Source organism: Varanus komodoensis, unplaced genomic scaffold (assembly GCF_004798865.1).
Source record: "Varanus komodoensis strain SLA01 unplaced genomic scaffold, ASM479886v1 scaffold25, whole genome shotgun sequence".
NCBI lineage: Eukaryota > Metazoa > Chordata > Lepidosauria > Squamata > Varanidae > Varanus > Varanus komodoensis.
This window is the reverse complement of record NW_025335661.1, coordinates 6,693,592-6,710,891: the sequence shown is the minus strand read 5'-3', so window position 1 is coordinate 6,710,891 and position 17,300 is coordinate 6,693,592. Positions and strand designations below refer to the sequence as shown.

General features: G+C 39.0%; 1 protein-coding gene and 1 long non-coding RNA gene across 2 annotated transcripts; one reads left to right on the top strand and one right to left on the bottom strand.

The window, feature by feature from the left end:
* Positions 1-1,478: 1,478 nt before the first annotated feature.
* On the bottom strand, positions 1,479-15,145 carry LOC123024817. Its single transcript, XR_006414992.1, has 3 exons — positions 15,130-15,145; positions 10,101-10,106; positions 1,479-1,603 (listed from the first exon to the last, which is right to left on the bottom strand). It is a non-coding gene; the product is annotated as an uncharacterized LOC123024817 (long non-coding RNA).
* Positions 10,341-12,200, top strand: SCG2 (secretogranin II). The gene has a single exon (XM_044432979.1). The coding sequence runs from the start codon at positions 10,341-10,343 to the stop codon at positions 12,198-12,200; it is 1,860 nt and encodes a 619-aa protein (XP_044288914.1).
* Positions 15,146-17,300: the final 2,155 nt, after the last annotated feature.

Genomic DNA, 17,300 nt, shown 5'->3' with positions numbered 1-17,300 from the left:
CCTCTGTTCTCATTCACTTGAACACAAGGAAAACCCTTGTTACCATCAAAATGCCTGATTGGTGTAGTGAACTCGGTCTCTTGCTGGGTTCAACAGGCCTGGCCTGAGATGTGTCTTAAACTGTGCATGCTTGGGGTCATGGGGAGCACAGCAGAACCAGTGTGTATGGCCCCAGCCGCCTATTCATTTTGAACCCTCCTCTGTTCAGGCAAATGCCTAAACAGAGCTAAGTTTATTGTGGCCTTTTGGCATGGTGGCAGCTCACCAGAACCATGTGAGAAATGGGTTGCTTTCCATTGGAGGCAGTTGGAATCTCTCTGAAGTGAGCAGTTTCTCTTTAAGTCTAATTGCTCTTTTTTCCTTTCAGTCTCCCTGCAACCTGTACAAGCTGTTAAACTAAATAATTAGTTCTGTAAAAGAAATTCATTTTCATTTTCCATTGATAACCATAGCAGACCCATCCCATAGCAGACCCATCTTGTTGCATGAAGTTTCAGATATCATACTACTCCCTCAGGGCATAAGACCTGCCAAGTTTTTTTTTTAAAAAAAAGATATTAGATGTAATTTTAAAAGCTGCAGATCCTATAAACTTCTTGTTGCCTTTAACGGGAGACCTAGGCTCTGTTCTTCTGCTTATTCCACTTGGTTTTTTTTCCAACTGGCATGAAATTTGCAGCCTTCTTATTACTCCTCCAAGGGATCAGATCCATCAGATTTTAGATAGATGGAACAAAATGTCCTTATGTTGAAAGGGCACACATCTTCACTCTTCCTGGAACCTTTCTGTAACCTATTGAAATACACAAGAAATGATTGGGCCTTTATGTACAACTCATTCATATGAATCCTCACTTGTTTTTTGTAACTAAAATAAATACAATATATGGTGTTCATCTTTTCAATATTTCATTGTCTCTGAAATGTGTACATAGAAGCCTGCAGGCTGACAACTTATCTATGCACAAAGCAAGCACATCTATAAGTTGATTGCCCACAGTTTCCTTCTATGTAATCAAGGACCCTGTATTTTGCTAGAAAAATTTAATAATCTGCCATTATAATATTAAGCAGTTTTGAAACACCAATCACAGGGAAGTAAACTTGCTCCCTTCTTCTTTTAATCCATGCTAAACCCAAATCAGCTAAACACATGAGTGGGGGGGGGCGGGGGAAGAAAAGTTTTTAAAGATTATCCCCCCCCCCCCCCCCCCCCACACACACAATAATATCACTTTTGCATCCAATCATAGCTTCCTTAGTGAGTCCATTACTGACAGATTGAAAGAACTGGTCATGTTCAGCCTCAAGAAGAGAAGACTGAGATATGATAGTACTCTACAAGTATCTGAAAGGCAGGACAAGATCTCTTCTTGTTCATTCAAGAGTGCAATACATGGAATAACCAAGTTAAGTTAAAAGAAACCAGATTTAGACTAGACACCAGGAAGAATTTCCTCACTGTCAGAGCAGTATGACTCCCTCGCTGGAGACATTCAAAAAGCATTTGGACAGTCATATGAATGTGATGGTATAATGTAGTGTCCTGCAAAAGCTGGGGATTGGACCTGATGGCCTTCTGGCCCCTTCCAACTCTACTATTCTATATGCATGTGTGGCCACCATATTATTTGTCTCATGTATGCCTTCATTACTATAATCACTTTCTTGTTCTCCAGGGCCTCTCTCATTTTGTCCTGCCATTTTTGTGGCTTTATTTAGAGGGAATAAGTTCAACTAATAACATTTCAAAGGCAGAAAATCCTGTACATGCTGTATGAGAATGAATTCGTGTGTTCTCTCCACTGCTTTCATAAGAAAGGTTGCATTCTGATGTTCATGAGGGCAGGGAAGAGATCATGAGAATTGTACACTTGCAGGCAAATACAGAGCTTTATTACTCATATAAGATACTATTTTGTACCAATGCTTTGAGGAATAAGTGCCTATTTCTCTAATACACATACAGTTTGCTTGCTAGGGTGTATATGGACTAGGTTTTGGAGTCGTGGGCTGAAACCCTGTGCACACCTACTTGAGACTAAGCCTCAATGAACTCACAACGGGATGTATTTCCAAGTACAGAGGCATAATAGCTGTCTGCACATGGCATCATTCAGGCATAAGAACGCCATATGGCTCAAAGGCAGGAGTAGAAAGGAGACGCTAACAGTACAATAGCAGAGAAACTTGTGTGAGGTACAGAGAGAATAAAAAAGGAAATGAGAAGAATTTACCTAAGCCTTCTCTGTGCAGATTATATGTTGTCAGAGGTGATGTAAGGGAGGTCCAGTGCAGCAGAGACTTAAGAAACAGAACAGGAATGATGGATGAGTTCAGCAAAGGCAATTGGAGGAACATATCCATCAATCCCTGTTGAGGAAGTCTATCAGAGCAGAACCATGCAAGCTGTTGTTTTCAGGCATCAAAGCCAGGAGCTGCAAGATGCTTACCCAAGCATCTTAAACAAAGGGAACTCCCATTATGCAATCTTTTCTGAGAATGTTATATTGCATTGTATTTTATACCTCTCCCTATGTTCTTGTATGTTTTTATGCAATTTTAGGTTCTTAGAGTTCTGTAGGTAAGACATGGAAAGGCAAACACCAAAGGCTCTTAACCTGTATTCCTCTTGGGGAACTTGGTTCTTCTGTCCACTGCATGTCATTGTTAAGTGAAAAGGCTAATTGAGATGCAAGAGACCCCAAACATAGTACAAATTCAAGGCCTGCATATATAAGCTTGTATGCATTTGTAGCACACACACTCACTATTTGTATTTTATCCTTCAGGTGATCAGCATTGTCAAGAAAATATGTACTTTGCAAACGGTGGGAAGCTGTGGCTTAGGGTCAGGGTTCATTGTTACTTACTGGATTTCCTTTCTATTTTTCTTTCTGGTATTCTTATTTATAGCAAATACCCTTCCTTCCTTCCTTCCTTCCTTCCTTCCTTCCTTCCTTCCTTCCAGCAACTAGCTCCTAAGTCCAACTCAAGTTATGTCAGTGACTCAACAGACTCGACTTGGGAGCAATGAGTGTGTGACTGGACTTGTCTTAAGATTTCTTCTGTTTTACCTCTGAGTCACTCCAGGGCATAGCACCTGCATCTGACCCAATATGTAGCAGGATATCCTGGGGTGATCTCAGCAGAAGGCATCTGTGATGGCCTAGAAGACAGGCACAGGCGTGGGAGAGGCAGTGCAATGGGGGAAAACAAGGCTTTGGCTCTTCTTTTTGGCATGGGGGAGGCAGTGGGAGGGAGGCACAAGGAGGACAAGGTTTGCAACAGGGGGAAGGCAAGGCGAGGCTTCAACTCTTCTTTTTGGCATGGGAATGCTTTACAAATCTCCCTCCCCAAACACCCCACCCACCACCTCCTCCCTTTCTTCTGTTGCAGTTGGCTCTTGAGACTTGAGACTCAACTCAAAAATGTCTTGCAATGACTTGAGACTCGACTTGGACTTGAAAGTAAAGACTTGAGACTTGATTCAAGACTTGGAGTAAAGGACTTGAACACATCACTGCATTTTACTCTCAATAACCAAAGATGGGGAGATACTAAGAATAAATAGCCTTTCTAATCAGAAGGACGTAAGAAGAGGTATGCTGGTCAGACCAAGGGCCTGCATTATTGCTGCATTGCATTTATATCCCATCCTTTTTCTCTTGTTGTGAGGAACCCAAAGTCTTACATAATTCTTCTCCATGGCACTTTTATCCTTCTAGCTGAGAGTCCACGCCTGACCCAAACTCATAGCTGAGTGGGGACTAGAACCCATATCTTGCAGGTCTCCAATCCAGCACTCTCAGCCCCATACCTCACTGGCTCACACTGTAGTCCAGCATTCTGTTCATATAATGCCCAACCAGGAGCAAATGGGAGCCTCCAAGTAGGACATAAGTGCAATCATTCTTTTCTGCTTATGTTCCCCAGCAATTGACATACACACTGCCTTTGATACTGGAGATAGTATATAATCACAGTGATGGGGAGTCATTGATAGAGTCATCCACCCTAAGATTGTCTAATTGCCTTTCACAGCCATCCAAGTTGGTGATGGTCTTCACTACAGCTAATGGTAGAGCATTCCATCATCTGACTAGTTCCTTTTCTCTCTCCCACCAATAACTTGGAATGGCTGAGGATGGGAAGGAGACTATAGATTGTGTATTGTGCTCCTGTCTCAGTCCATAAGGAAACCAGTTGAACCACCATTGTACAGGAAGGGATTTCATTGCCCATATTTAGAAGATAACTTTAAGCTAGGCTTTGATCCATCAAGGAATTCAATGATGGTGAGCAATCCTTTGCTCTACAGCAGTACCTTCATTGGAAAGGCTAGACTAAAAGATAAGGGACAGACATGAATGTCTAGACAAAAACTAAGTCTTTCTTATCCCACAACAACAAAATCAGGTCTATTACCAACTAAAAAGTATAGAATGCCGTGCTTTGAGAAGGATAACATATCCTTCTGATATAATGAAAATCATCTGTATAAGTATACTAAGAAGAAGAATTTGACTCATTTAATTTGCTAAGGGTTAGGGTTCTTTAAAAATAGATAAGGAATGACTTAGGATAGTTTTCCCCAATTGATACTTGCCAGGTAAATTGGACTAGAAATCACATCATCCCCAATCAACAACTGCAATTCAAGCAATTAACCTGTGTGCATGGCTTTGAAAAAGAAGACTGTGGGCCAGGGGACTGCTATAACTCTTGCTCCCAATGTGGTCTAAATCTGAACCATCTCCCTTTCACCCACACTTTCCTTCTTAGAAAGTCATTTGCTATTTGCTTGAATGGCAGCATTTGGCCATTTTCTTAGAGTTACATGTATCAATAGCATTTGCTATTGAATATGACCCCCCTCATTTTTTTTTACAAAGGGTTGAGATGGTGTCATTTTCTCTTTGGAAAACAAACCCTTAATGTCACTACAAGGGAGAATTAAAATATTTGAAATGTGTTGGCCTTCACATAAAGTTCTGCATACCTTTGATGTCTCTTCTCTTTTTCTTCATGGCTTGCTGTACTCTTCTTCTTCCTATAATAGGTTAGGAACAGACCTCAGTTTTCAGTGAATTGCAGTGCTTGTCAGACACCTAAATCAGCATACACATGGAGGACACATATGGATTTTCAGGAAACTAAACAGGAAAACAATACATGACTTCCTCCAGTGAACTTTAAAGTATGAACACAAATGAGTGCAACTGAAGACAACAGCAACACTAAATTCCTATACAGCTGTGGACAGTATCTATTTGCCGGATCTATCCCCCCCCCCCCACATGAAAAACCTCAAGATCCTTAGCACTACCTGTTGGATACACACTTAGAACTAAGAATCCTAAGCCCAGGAATGTGTTCTAAGTGCAAGTCAGAGTTCTTCCACAAACAAATCCACTCTTGGTTATCTCAAGCCTTCTTAATTTCATTCATAACATTTAGGGTGGCAAGACAGGAGGGAAGTCCCTTGTTTGAGCTAGTGTAGAATGACAAGGAGTCAGGAAACCTTGCCGATTCACTGTAGAGTGGCCAGTGGTTTATTGGCAGATCCTGCTACATTATCAAATAACAGGTGTGCGTGGAAGTGTATAAACTGGCAGCTATCTGGCAGTTGAAATTATTCCTCTTTGTAGGAGGATTTCACTGCTGCCCCACTGCAAAGTAGGATGCAGTACTCCCTAGAGGAAGCCAGGTGGCGTAAACGCACAAAGGAAACCTCCCCCCCCCCCCACTACGCTTTGCTGTAGCATCTTTCTCAATAGCTTAGCTGCGCCTTCTCCCCCTGCTTCCTTTTCTCCCCCGCTCTCTGTTCTTTCTTCCTCTTTTCCTTTTCCTTTTTTTTTTGGCGACCGGCTGAGGTGACGTCAGTATGGCCGCGGAGAGTCAGGTGATGAACACTATAAGCAGAGGGAGCTGTCCTGGTGCTGAAAACAGTCCATAAACTCGCAGCGAACACATTGGGAAGACCATGCTTTTAGGTTGCTTCTGAACACAGGTAAGCAGACGTATTTTCTTTTTAATTGGGAAAAATAAAATATAAATAAAAATTGAATGAACAACCGAGTGCATATGCTCTCTGCCAGCAGCTTCCGCTACTGAAAAGATTAGGGTAAAGCAACAAAACGACATGGTCTGGAAGCAACAGAAATTGCAACCTGATGCTCTTCCTTTCACAACACAGAACAGGGTTTCACTTGGAAATTAAGTGTTTCTTTCACACCTTGTGATCTGAACATGGATGCTAAAAATTAACAAGTAAATGGAGGGAAATGTTGGCTTCAGATAAGAGCTGTGCAAACTGGTAGTACTGTGGCAATCTAGTTTCAAGATGATATTGGTAATTTCAGTTGTTCTTAGTACATCACCAGCATGTATATGTGGAGGTTTAAGTTTTTTAGTGAGCAGCAATGCATCTAAATCTCAGGGGAATGCAAGCTTCAACACCTAAAGACAATATTACTAATTTTATAGTCTTTAGTTCTGATTAAAGAGTAAGAATCCATGAAAAAAAATTGGCATACTTGATCTCTGCAAAGCCTTTACGGAACACTATCATTGAACACTTTTCAATTCCGTAGTAGAAACATTCAGTTCATTGAACATAATGAGAAATTTACCACTGAGGCAATGATAGTGCTTCTACTGCATAAATGTCATGTGAATTAAAGTAGGCTTTTCCAATAAACAGGCTTTTCCAATAAACAGTTATCTAGAAATCTAAGAATTGAACCTGCACAATGTGAATCCACAGAAAATAGAAAAGTTGAAGAAGAAGAAGAAGAAGAAGAAGAAGAAGAAGAAGAAGAAGAAGCAGCAACAGCAGCAGCTGCTGCTGCTGCTGCCATTGAAACATCTTTAAAAGCCCCTTTTTAAAATCCTTAACTGTTTAAATTAAAAGATGGTAACTAGAAAGAAGTGAATCTTATCATGAGGCATCATAGAAAATGAAAATCTGTCAAAATATCAATTTTCAATGTATTCTATCATTTATCTTTGAAAGCAGAAGTAACATTTCATATGGATATGATAAAAAGTAATTTATCTACTCAAGTGGAAAGTTTTATAGTTCAGAGTGCAAGATAAAAGACAGAATCATTGCTATGCTTTCAATATTTTAACAAACAAACAAGGAACACTGCTAAAATGCTGTTTTCGACTTGGCAAAATTCTAGTCAAACTGTAAACCAAATGTTGCCTGCATAGTATAGGTTTTAATATTATACAGATTTTTTTCCCTTTCTTAAGTACATAAAATTTGTTTTACTGAAAATGATTCTGGCTTTGGTGAAATACAGGACTGCAATCTTTCTTAGCAGAAGAAAAGTGTTCCCCACTCCTTTAAAGGCATTCTTAGGGCAGAAGCTTTCTTGCTGTTTTGAAGTGCTTTAGAATCAATATTTTCCTCTGCATCCCGTCTTCAGAATTAACAAATTACAAGGTAGCTATAGAGGTATTCAAACTACTCATTTGTGGCATCACTAGGAAGAAACAAGGCAATCCTGTTGAACTAGAAGGTACTTTAAGTACCTCAGTATGTGAAATTATTCCATACTATATTACCAAATAGAAAGAGAGAGAAGAAAATGAAAGAAAAGGGGAGAGGGAGAGGGAGAGGGAAAGGAAATGTATTTGAATAGCATAACAAATCCACTGTAATTTTCTACTCAGAGCAGTGGGTGTATGATGGCATCAGACAGGTTTTTCCCCTTCCTTGTCTTTCAAATCACTGGTATAGCAACAGGATGTTTTACAAAGTGCAGAGAGGAGGAAAAATTGAATGGACTGAAAAAGATGAATCAGGCAAATATTGTTTGTTTTCTGGAATTTTTTTGATTTACCATGGCTTGTCTGTTACTCAAAAGAGAAAAGAATCATGTGGAGATCCCACATTTTCTTTCAGCCAGTCTGAACTGGATAGGGAACTTGAATTGTGCCCGTACCCCCTGTAACCTTTGTGTCTTGATTCATTCACCAGGACTGAACCTCAAAATGCATTTTCATGGAAGGTATCAAGTAGGAATAGATAACAGCATCTTTTTGGGGCTTATCTCTTCACCACTGCTTAACTAAAGGGGTTCCCACACATCTGAGATTAGAGCAAAGCCTTTCTAGATCAGACAGTAATATTTCCCTGCAGTGAGAATCTCCCCATGTCTGTTTTTCTAGAAATTGAGCAATGCTTTAACAACAGCTTCACAGTAGCCTGCCCAATGAACTGTGCCAGACACTATCCACTCCCATGGAAAGGATAGAAAGAGAAGCTATAGACCAGGCTAGGCAACCTAGTTCCCTCCTGGCACACAACTCCCATAATCCCTTGCCATTGCCCATGCTGGTTGGACTGATGGGAGTTGTAGTCTGAAGCATCTGGACAATGTCATATTGCCTGCCCCTGCTATAGAGATAGTGTATAGATCTCAAAATAAAGAAAAAATGACTAACCTCCTAGAGGTCTTTGGCTACAGGGTGATATAGAAATGAAATGAAATGAATGACTAAATAAATAAATAATCATTGGAATGATGGATTGATGTACTGTGAACTGCATACAACTCCTTTCTGATGTAAATAGGAAAAGTAAGCATCCTATTACTATGAACAGGTTCACAAAATTGTATGGCCACAGTCCTGCAGAAAAGAAGCTTCACTTGAGCCAATGGGAATTAGTGGACTTTGGTGCTTTCAACTCAGTACCAGATTATGGCTTTTCCATTTAATGTTTGGCTTTCTTAAATCCAGTTCTTCCATACACATTGAAGAAAACTTTTCTTCAATAAAACATGTAGGTGGAATACTATTATGGAAGCATGTTTTCAAAAAGTTATAACCCTTTATAAGTTTGTCAAGCTAATATTTGGTTTCTGCCTTGTTACTACTGATTGTATCTTTAGTCACATGTCAAACTTGACTGCATTTGTCAGGTACATGGAGAAGTACAAGGCTATTAATTAAAATATGGATTAAAAAGGCAAACTTTTATGCTAATAGGAAATATGTGCATCAACAAACTGTATTCATATTTATTTATTCATTGATTTTCCATACACATATCCAAGCTGAATTGGATCAAAATTTAATTATACTTAGAGTAGTACTACTAAAATAATTGGACTTAATTTTTTTCTGCACTTATTACTAAGCCAGGATCCAATTCATTGCATGTGAACATCTGGATTCAATATTTTATTATTTGCTGAGTATGAAATTATTTCCCACAGGGGCAATGTAATGGCAGGAAGAAATAGGCAACAACCAAATATGAAAATAGCAACATTGGAGAAGTCTGAGGGAATTTTTTCACTTCCCATAATTGCAAAACCCATATTAAAATATTTCGCAGGCAGTACCTGAAAGGATAAAAATGAAAAAACTGTAAAAGGGTAAAAACTCTGAGACTGCCTATTACAAAGGTTTCAGTTCAGAATATCTAAATTGCTAAATCATGTTTATGTTCTCTTAAAATTTTCTGTTACAGAAAAAATATGCTTGTTTTTATTGTATTAGGGTCCTCTTTGGAACTGTTGTAAACCACCCAAAGAGCTTTGGCTATTGGACAATGAAGATGTTAAACAAACAAACAAACATATAAACAAGCAAACATCTTTTAAAGACTGTGCTTTGAAAGAAGATGAAAAAGCTAAATTTACATTTCTGTGAACACATTTTATGGATCATATAATGATTGTGGTTGCATCTGGAAAAGTGATCTTATAGTTAACTTTTGAAGAATGATGTACTCTTTAAATGTTTTTTTTTTACAGTTATTTTTTCTAAAGCTGCAACCCAAACAATCTTATTAAAATATATGAATCATTGAACCCAGTGCTACTTCTTGGCAAATAGGTACAGGATTGAATTACACAATAGTTTTTGTGTAGTTATATGCAATAGGCACATCTCTGCCATAAGCTTACAGACTATAATTAGACTGTAGTTATAACTAACTAACTAACTAACTAACTAACTAACTAACTAACTAACTAACCCTAAGCTGTTATAACTAACTTATAGGGAGAACCGCTTGTTATATTTAATATACCTTTTATATTTGTATGGTATTTTCTAGAGCAGTGGTGAGGAACCTGTGACTCCTTCAGATGTTGTTGAAAAGGAACATCCATAATTCCTGAACATTGACCATGCTGGTAGGGGAAAATGGGAATTGGAGTTCAATAATAGCTGGAGGACCATGGGTTTCCCCATGGCTAAGGGTTCTAGACAACAGTGTTGCTGCTATGAACATTTGAGCTCAGATAATGTCCAAATTTTAGCTTCATTTGCTAATGCTCATTTTTCATTTATTTTAAGGAAATATTTCAAACATGGCTGATGCAAAAACTTCCTGGCTTGGAACAATCTTGCCTTTTGCCCTGCTTTCTGTGCTAATCTGTCATGTCAATTCTGCTTCTTTTCAACATTACCAAAACATTCAGAAAGACCCAAACTATCTTATGAAAAACTTGCAAAGGCTTCAAAGCCCAGATATGATCAAAGCTCTGGAATATATAGAAAACCTCAGAAAACAAACTAGTGATGGAGAAATAAGCCCAGATTACAACTCCTATCAAGGTGTCCCATTTGTTCTGCAGTCAAAAGAAAACAAAGACCAACCCTCCTTACCAGAAAATTTAGGAGAATCATTGTCAGAAGATGAGTCTCAGTGGGTTAAGGCAATGTTTGAAGCTCTAAGACAAGGCGAAAAAGAATCCAAGGCTGCCCCAAAAGAAAAGAAACCCTATCCCGTGAGTTCAGACAATGTATTCCTAGATGGCATGGCTGATGATTATGATGACCGTTCTTGGCTTGATACACAGCACAAATATTCTAAGATGCCACACACATACTTCGAAGAAAATTCCAGAGATAGCCCTTATAAGCGGACAAATGAAATAGTGGAAGAACAGTACACACCCCAAAGTCTTGCTACTTTAGAATCAGTATTTCAAGAGCTAGGGAAAATGCTGGGGCCAAATAACCTAAAAAAGGAGAGGTATGATGAGGAACAGAAATTGTATGCTGATGATGAAGATGATGCTTATAAAGGTAATAATATTGCTTATGAAGATGTAGTTGGAGGAGAGGACTGGAATCCAATAGAAGAGAAAGTGGAAAGTCAAACCCAAGAAGAGATAAGAGACAGTAAAGAGCAAATTGAGAAGAATGAAGAAGAATTCAATGATGAAGTGAAGAGGGCAGGTAGCCTGGAGGATGGTATGAAAAGAGATAGCAAAAATCAAGTGTCAGATGATGTCTCAAAGTTGATGGATTATTATTGGAAAAAGATGATTAACAGTCCTGGCAATGATAACCTAAGGGTTAAGCAACATGAAGACAAAAGGGCAGCCAAGTATTTTGGAACGCAACTTGATCCTCGGTCTATTTATCAATTAATAGAAATTTCAAGAAATTTACAAATCCCACCTGAGGATTTAATTGAGATGCTGAGAGCTGCAGATAAGCATCAGAGTGAAAAAGAAAAAGATCTTGAACTCCCTGAAGACATTGATGAGATCCCTGAAATTGATTTAGACAATTCAGATGTATTCAAAAATAAGATGAATTCTTTAAACAGTTATAAAAAGCTGAAACATAATTTTATGCCAGATAACTTGCCAGAAGATCTCAATATGGAAGATATCATCAATCTTTTAGGGACTGAAAATATGGGTAGTCAGAAATCTTCTTATCCTGAGAATCGTCTCCATCAAGAAAATGGCTTGCCAAGATTGTCCTACATGCCTGCAAGATCTAAAGGTAATCAACTTCCCAAAGCTGCTTGGCTTAACCATTTGGAAAGAAGACAAATGGAAGAGGAGGCACTTAATGAAAAGGAAGAAGACCTGGCAGACTACTTAGCCAAGGTGCTGACAAAATATCCCGAAGTTATCAATACAGGTCAGGTGAAACAAATTCCTCTTGCCATTTCATCTGAGGACGACTTACAAGAAGATGACCAATTTGAGCAGGCCATCAAAGAACATCTAACCCATCTAGGAACTCAAGACTCAGACAAACTCACCTCACTTGGCAAAAGGTTGTCAATGGCCCAGGAAAATGATGATACACAAAACAGACCGTATGTGGATGAGGATATGCTAGCAAAGGTCCTGGAGTATTTAAGCCAAGAGAAGTCTGAAAAAGGGAGAGATCACATTACCAAAAGGGCAATGGAAAATATGTAGTTGTTCCAATATTATTTCTCTTCATTGAATTGACTTATACCCCAATTCAGTTGTGATTTACTTTTATTTAAGAATTAAAGGCATGTTCAGACATCGCACTTAAGGTGAAATTCTGTGGGTCTTTACGCAGAAAAAGGGCTTACAACTGTCAGCCTGCCTCAGCAAACTGGTGTACGCTGGGTGTTGGAAGCTGTTTTTCATCTGAACATACAAGGCATTTGCACCTTTAGCTGCTTTATGCCATAGGACTTCTGGCACTGCATTTTCATGAGTAATGCTACACATACAAAACAGAATTCACAGACCTCAACTATAGCTGCTCCTGAGATCTCTGGTACACATTTTGAAATATCAGAGATCCCAAATATGCCTATAGCTGAGACCTTTGGGTTCCAGAAAATATAATGTGTTGCTCATGCAAATGAGCATGCCTATAGGATTCCTGCAGGTGCAAAAAGTGGCCCAGGTCTGTGTCTCGACTGGTCCAGTGGTAGATGATTCGTCAATTGAACAGTCTGTGTAAACCCTTCTGAACTGTTATGTTGTTTACAGGTATCTTTAAATGTTAAAAATCTTGGTCAAGTAACAAATTTTTCAATTTTTTTAAGAAACAGATTTATGAAATAAAGTGAAACTGTGTAAAACAATGACCATGATAGACCATGATAAAGGCAGAGTGTCAACTATTCTATAACATATGCGGTTTTTTAAATTAATTGAAATATTTTGTTATTGTCTGTGGTGTTTTTTGTGCAGTATTGAATAAAAATTAAAGCATTATATATATATATAGTTTTATTTACAAAGCTTTTTCTATTCTGTGTTTTATGGTTGATGAATAAATATTATTTCTGGACAACAGATTGTGTTTTGCTTTGAGTTACATATAGAGTGCTCTGCTGATCACAAAGAGATTGTGTATTTAAATCCTATGCATGTTTTTTTGCAAGAAAATCCCACCTAGCTCAGTAGGACTTATTCTCATGAAAGTATGCATAGAATTTCAGACAAAGAACGTAAAGAGACGCTGTGCAGGCACAATCCAATAGGTTCTGGATGTTGTCTTAGGAGTCATTCTATGATTTGAAATCCAGGCTTCAAGATCCTGTATCTTTCCATGTAGTCAGCATGGAAATAACCATGTTAGCTGCCTCCCCTGAGGAGTCTTGGAGAGGGGGAAAGGGGGCATGCTGTGGGACAAGGAGGAAAAGGGACTGGAGCCAAGGATTTACACCAATTCTTATCAATGCATCAGCCTTTCTCCCCCTACGCCCACCAACTTCCTGGTGCTTTGTCTATAGCTGAAAATGGCTGTCCAAGTAAAAACCAGAGCACTAAGCACAGCATTAGTGCAGCCCCAGTCACATCTTCTCTGGGGCATAGGCTGTATGTGAAGCTCTAAGTATGGGAGCTTATATGCATTGAGTTGGAGGGCATGGGGGTACCCCATGAGAAGAATATAAATCAAGCTTGGGTCATTTTTCTATAGCTTGAAATTCTAGTAGAGGTTCATCAGTGTAAGATATCCACTCATCTTAGTTTAGCTTGATTTAAAAATCTTTCCAGACAGTGTATCTTATGCCAAATACTTGTTGGATTCAATGGAAATAATAGTTCAGTTGAGCTAATTTGTCTGTAACTGATCACCAGAATATAATAGCAAAAAACAAGGAATATATTGAAAAGGTAATAGTGGACAAATGAGAGAGAGTGAGAGTGTCCAAAGCAAAAGACGAATAATTCAGAGCTAACAAATATGCAGATCATAAATGCACTAACCAGAATTCTAGAATCAATGCAGGATAGATCTGAAATGACACTTCAAACCATCTGCAGAAAAATTGCTAGTTGGCACAACTCCAGTGTCAGATTTACATATGAGCTGAGCAGGCTGCAGTCCAGGCCCTCCTAATCTAGGGGGTGCTATGCCTCTTGCCAAAAATAAATAATTAACAAATCACCATTTATGTTATTTTTTTTTGTAACTATAAAAATCCGGGGTATACCTAGGCAAAAATCATTTTCTAGACTAAAAAACAACAAAGGATGGTCTATGTTCAACAATGTCCCAAGATCGGTTGCCTGATCTAAGCATTCACTACATAGAAAATGATATGTGTGAACAACTTCATTAATTCTATACTTTTGTAAACTTATTAAACATTATAAATTTATATACAATCCTTTTATCAATGCTAAAATTACAGTAGTGTTCTACTATCATTGAATAAATAAAGCAGAGAATGAGGTTTTGTTTCTCATGATCAGATGCTATCAAATTTGGCCGAAGGCCTCCTAGTCCAGGGCATCAAGCTTCTTTAATCTGGGACTAACATTCACGTGTGTCATTTGAATATTTGGTCACAGAGGACAACATGGGATGTTTGAGCCATGTATGGCCTTTGGAACTGCAGTCATTTACCCAGGAGGCTCCTAAACCTTCAGTGGTCTTCTAAAGCTAAAACAGAGATGAGGGTGCATTCCTGGTTTTATGCAGATGCGCTTCCTCCAGTGGAATGAATATATATTATTATCTGCATTTGGGAAGGCTGCCAACAAGGGTAGCATCCTGCCAAGGACCCAGAGCCCAACAGGGACTCCTCCTCCATTGCGATCTGATTGCTCCTTGCCTCTCATTCTGGTCCAGGCAACCAGTCGAGAAAATGGAGGAGCAGGTGCTACTGCCTACTTGATCACTTGGTCTCTGCCTCTCAGGGAAGCCAGCAGTAGCAAGGATGATTGAGAAGATGAAGGGCAGAGACAGCTGGTGCCAATGATGGTGAGAAAGTAGGCCTTCTGAGGGAAGGGTGCCTTGTCCCAGGGCCATCACAAACCAAAAGCCTGATTGATGTGAGTGTACAGACATCTCTGATCATGTAGTGTGTGCATGTACACATACACATACACATACACACACACACACACAAACATATATATATATATATATATATATATATATATATATATATATATATATGCATATATGCACAGAAGGTTGAGGCAGTAATCAGTGGGAATTACACTGGAGTAGTGCCTTCAGGATCACTTGCTTCCTTGAATTAAATCCAACTACCACAGTTAACCGAACCTTTTTTTGTGAACGAATCTCTACTGAGTCATAGTAAAAGGTTTATGTTTTTACATCCAAATAATATTTTTCACACTAATATGAGAAGCGTTATTTTATTGAACAGAATATTGTGTGTGTATTAAAAAAGATGAGCTATCAAAAGTTTTATCAAGCACACATTGATATCTCTATTTCTGTGTGTGTGTGTGTGTGTGTGTGTGTGTGTGTGAGAGAGAGAGAGAGAGAGAGAGAGAGAGAGAGAGAGAGAGCAAGCTCTGAGTCTTTATGACTAAACTTTTTTTTTTAGTTCTCAAATTATAACCTTTACAGTTATAACTACAGCATACAGGATGATATACCAACTTTAAAATTAATTAGTGAACATCCATACCAGGAAGACAGTTCTGGAAAATTGTGGCTAATATCTGTATCCTTGCATAATTACAGAACACATATAGGATTGGATTCATACATTGTTAGCCATGTCTGAATGTCATTCAACTTATGGATCAACTTATAAGTACCCTTGATTTCACCTGGACTGATGAATGACTAGCTTAGTCTAAATCCATGGCAAAATTAATATATGGGTTTCAGTGTTAAAAGATGTGGCAATAACCACTAAAATGGTGTTAAAAGGACGCTCTCTTTTGACATCAAATTGGGAAAGGAGTCTATCAGTGTGGGATTTCCATGTCCAGGGCAGTCCACAGGCCTCATGTTCAGTGGCTATGGAATACAAATTGATAGCAGAAAGCTACTGGACTAGAGGGAACTCTTTTTATTGTGTACTGGAAAGCAGAACTTTAAACATCCATTGAAAAGAAGGAGACACTACGGTAAAATAAACTAAATATTTTGTTTTTCCTACAGAATTTCATTTATTGACTAAAATTTCTATATAAAACCCCTAGAGCCAGAGTTAGGGCCAATGGTGTTTTGTCTGAATTTCTCTTACTTGGTGCAGGTACTAGGCAGGGTTGAGCTCTCTTTCCACTGATATTTGACCTATGTTTTCAACTCCTGGCATGTGGTCTCCTAATGCACTCCCCTGGCATGCTCTTCTGGCATGTACTCTCAAGGATTTGTGCATGACATTTTAGAATATAACTTTTTATGCTGGTGATATTTGGTTGTTTACTTAGGGACTCCAGTCATCTGTTCCTGCTTAGATACAAATAATTGATGATTTTGGATATTTATCTAGCTATTCTATTAACTGGTCAAAATCTGGACATATGCTTCCCAGAGGTAACATAACTAAGTTACATGCTGTGTTGAGTTTATCAATTATTTGGGAATACTTGTGCCTAGAGCTATATTTTATTTATTATTTATTAAAACATTTCTATGCCGCCCCTTGCCAAAGCCTCGGGGCAGCTCACAGCATAAAATAAAATACACAATAAATTAAAACAATAACAATTAAAATACATACATTAGAATAAAATAAGCTGCCCTGGCCAAATAAAATTCAATAGTATTAACATTTAAAATGCTGCTTAAATAAAAAGGTCTTCGCCTGGCACTGAAAAACAAATAACGACGGCGCCAGGCAGACCACTCTGGGGAGCACATTCTATAACTTAGGTGCCACCGCTGAGAAAGCCCTCCTCCGAGTAACCACCCTCCTAATTTCCTTCACTGAGGGCTCCCGGAGGACGGCCTCTCCCGCTGATCTCAGGGGGCAGCTGGGCATATATGGATGTAAGTGCTCCTTCAGGTAACCAAGACCCAAGCCATTTAGGGCTTTATAGGTCATCACCAACACCTTGAATTGGGCCCGGACTTCAATGGGGAGCCAGTGAAGCTGACGGAGAACTGGAGTCATGTGAACATAATGTCCGGTCCCCGTCAGCAGCCTGGCAGCTCTATTTTGAACCAATTGAAGTATCCGGACCATCTTCAAGGGTAGCCCCACGTAGAGCGCGTTACAGAAGTAAAGAAGGGAAGTCACCAGCGCATGAGTCACTGTTGCGAGGCAGTCGTACTCCAGATAGGGGTGCAGCTGATGAATCAGCCGAAGCTGG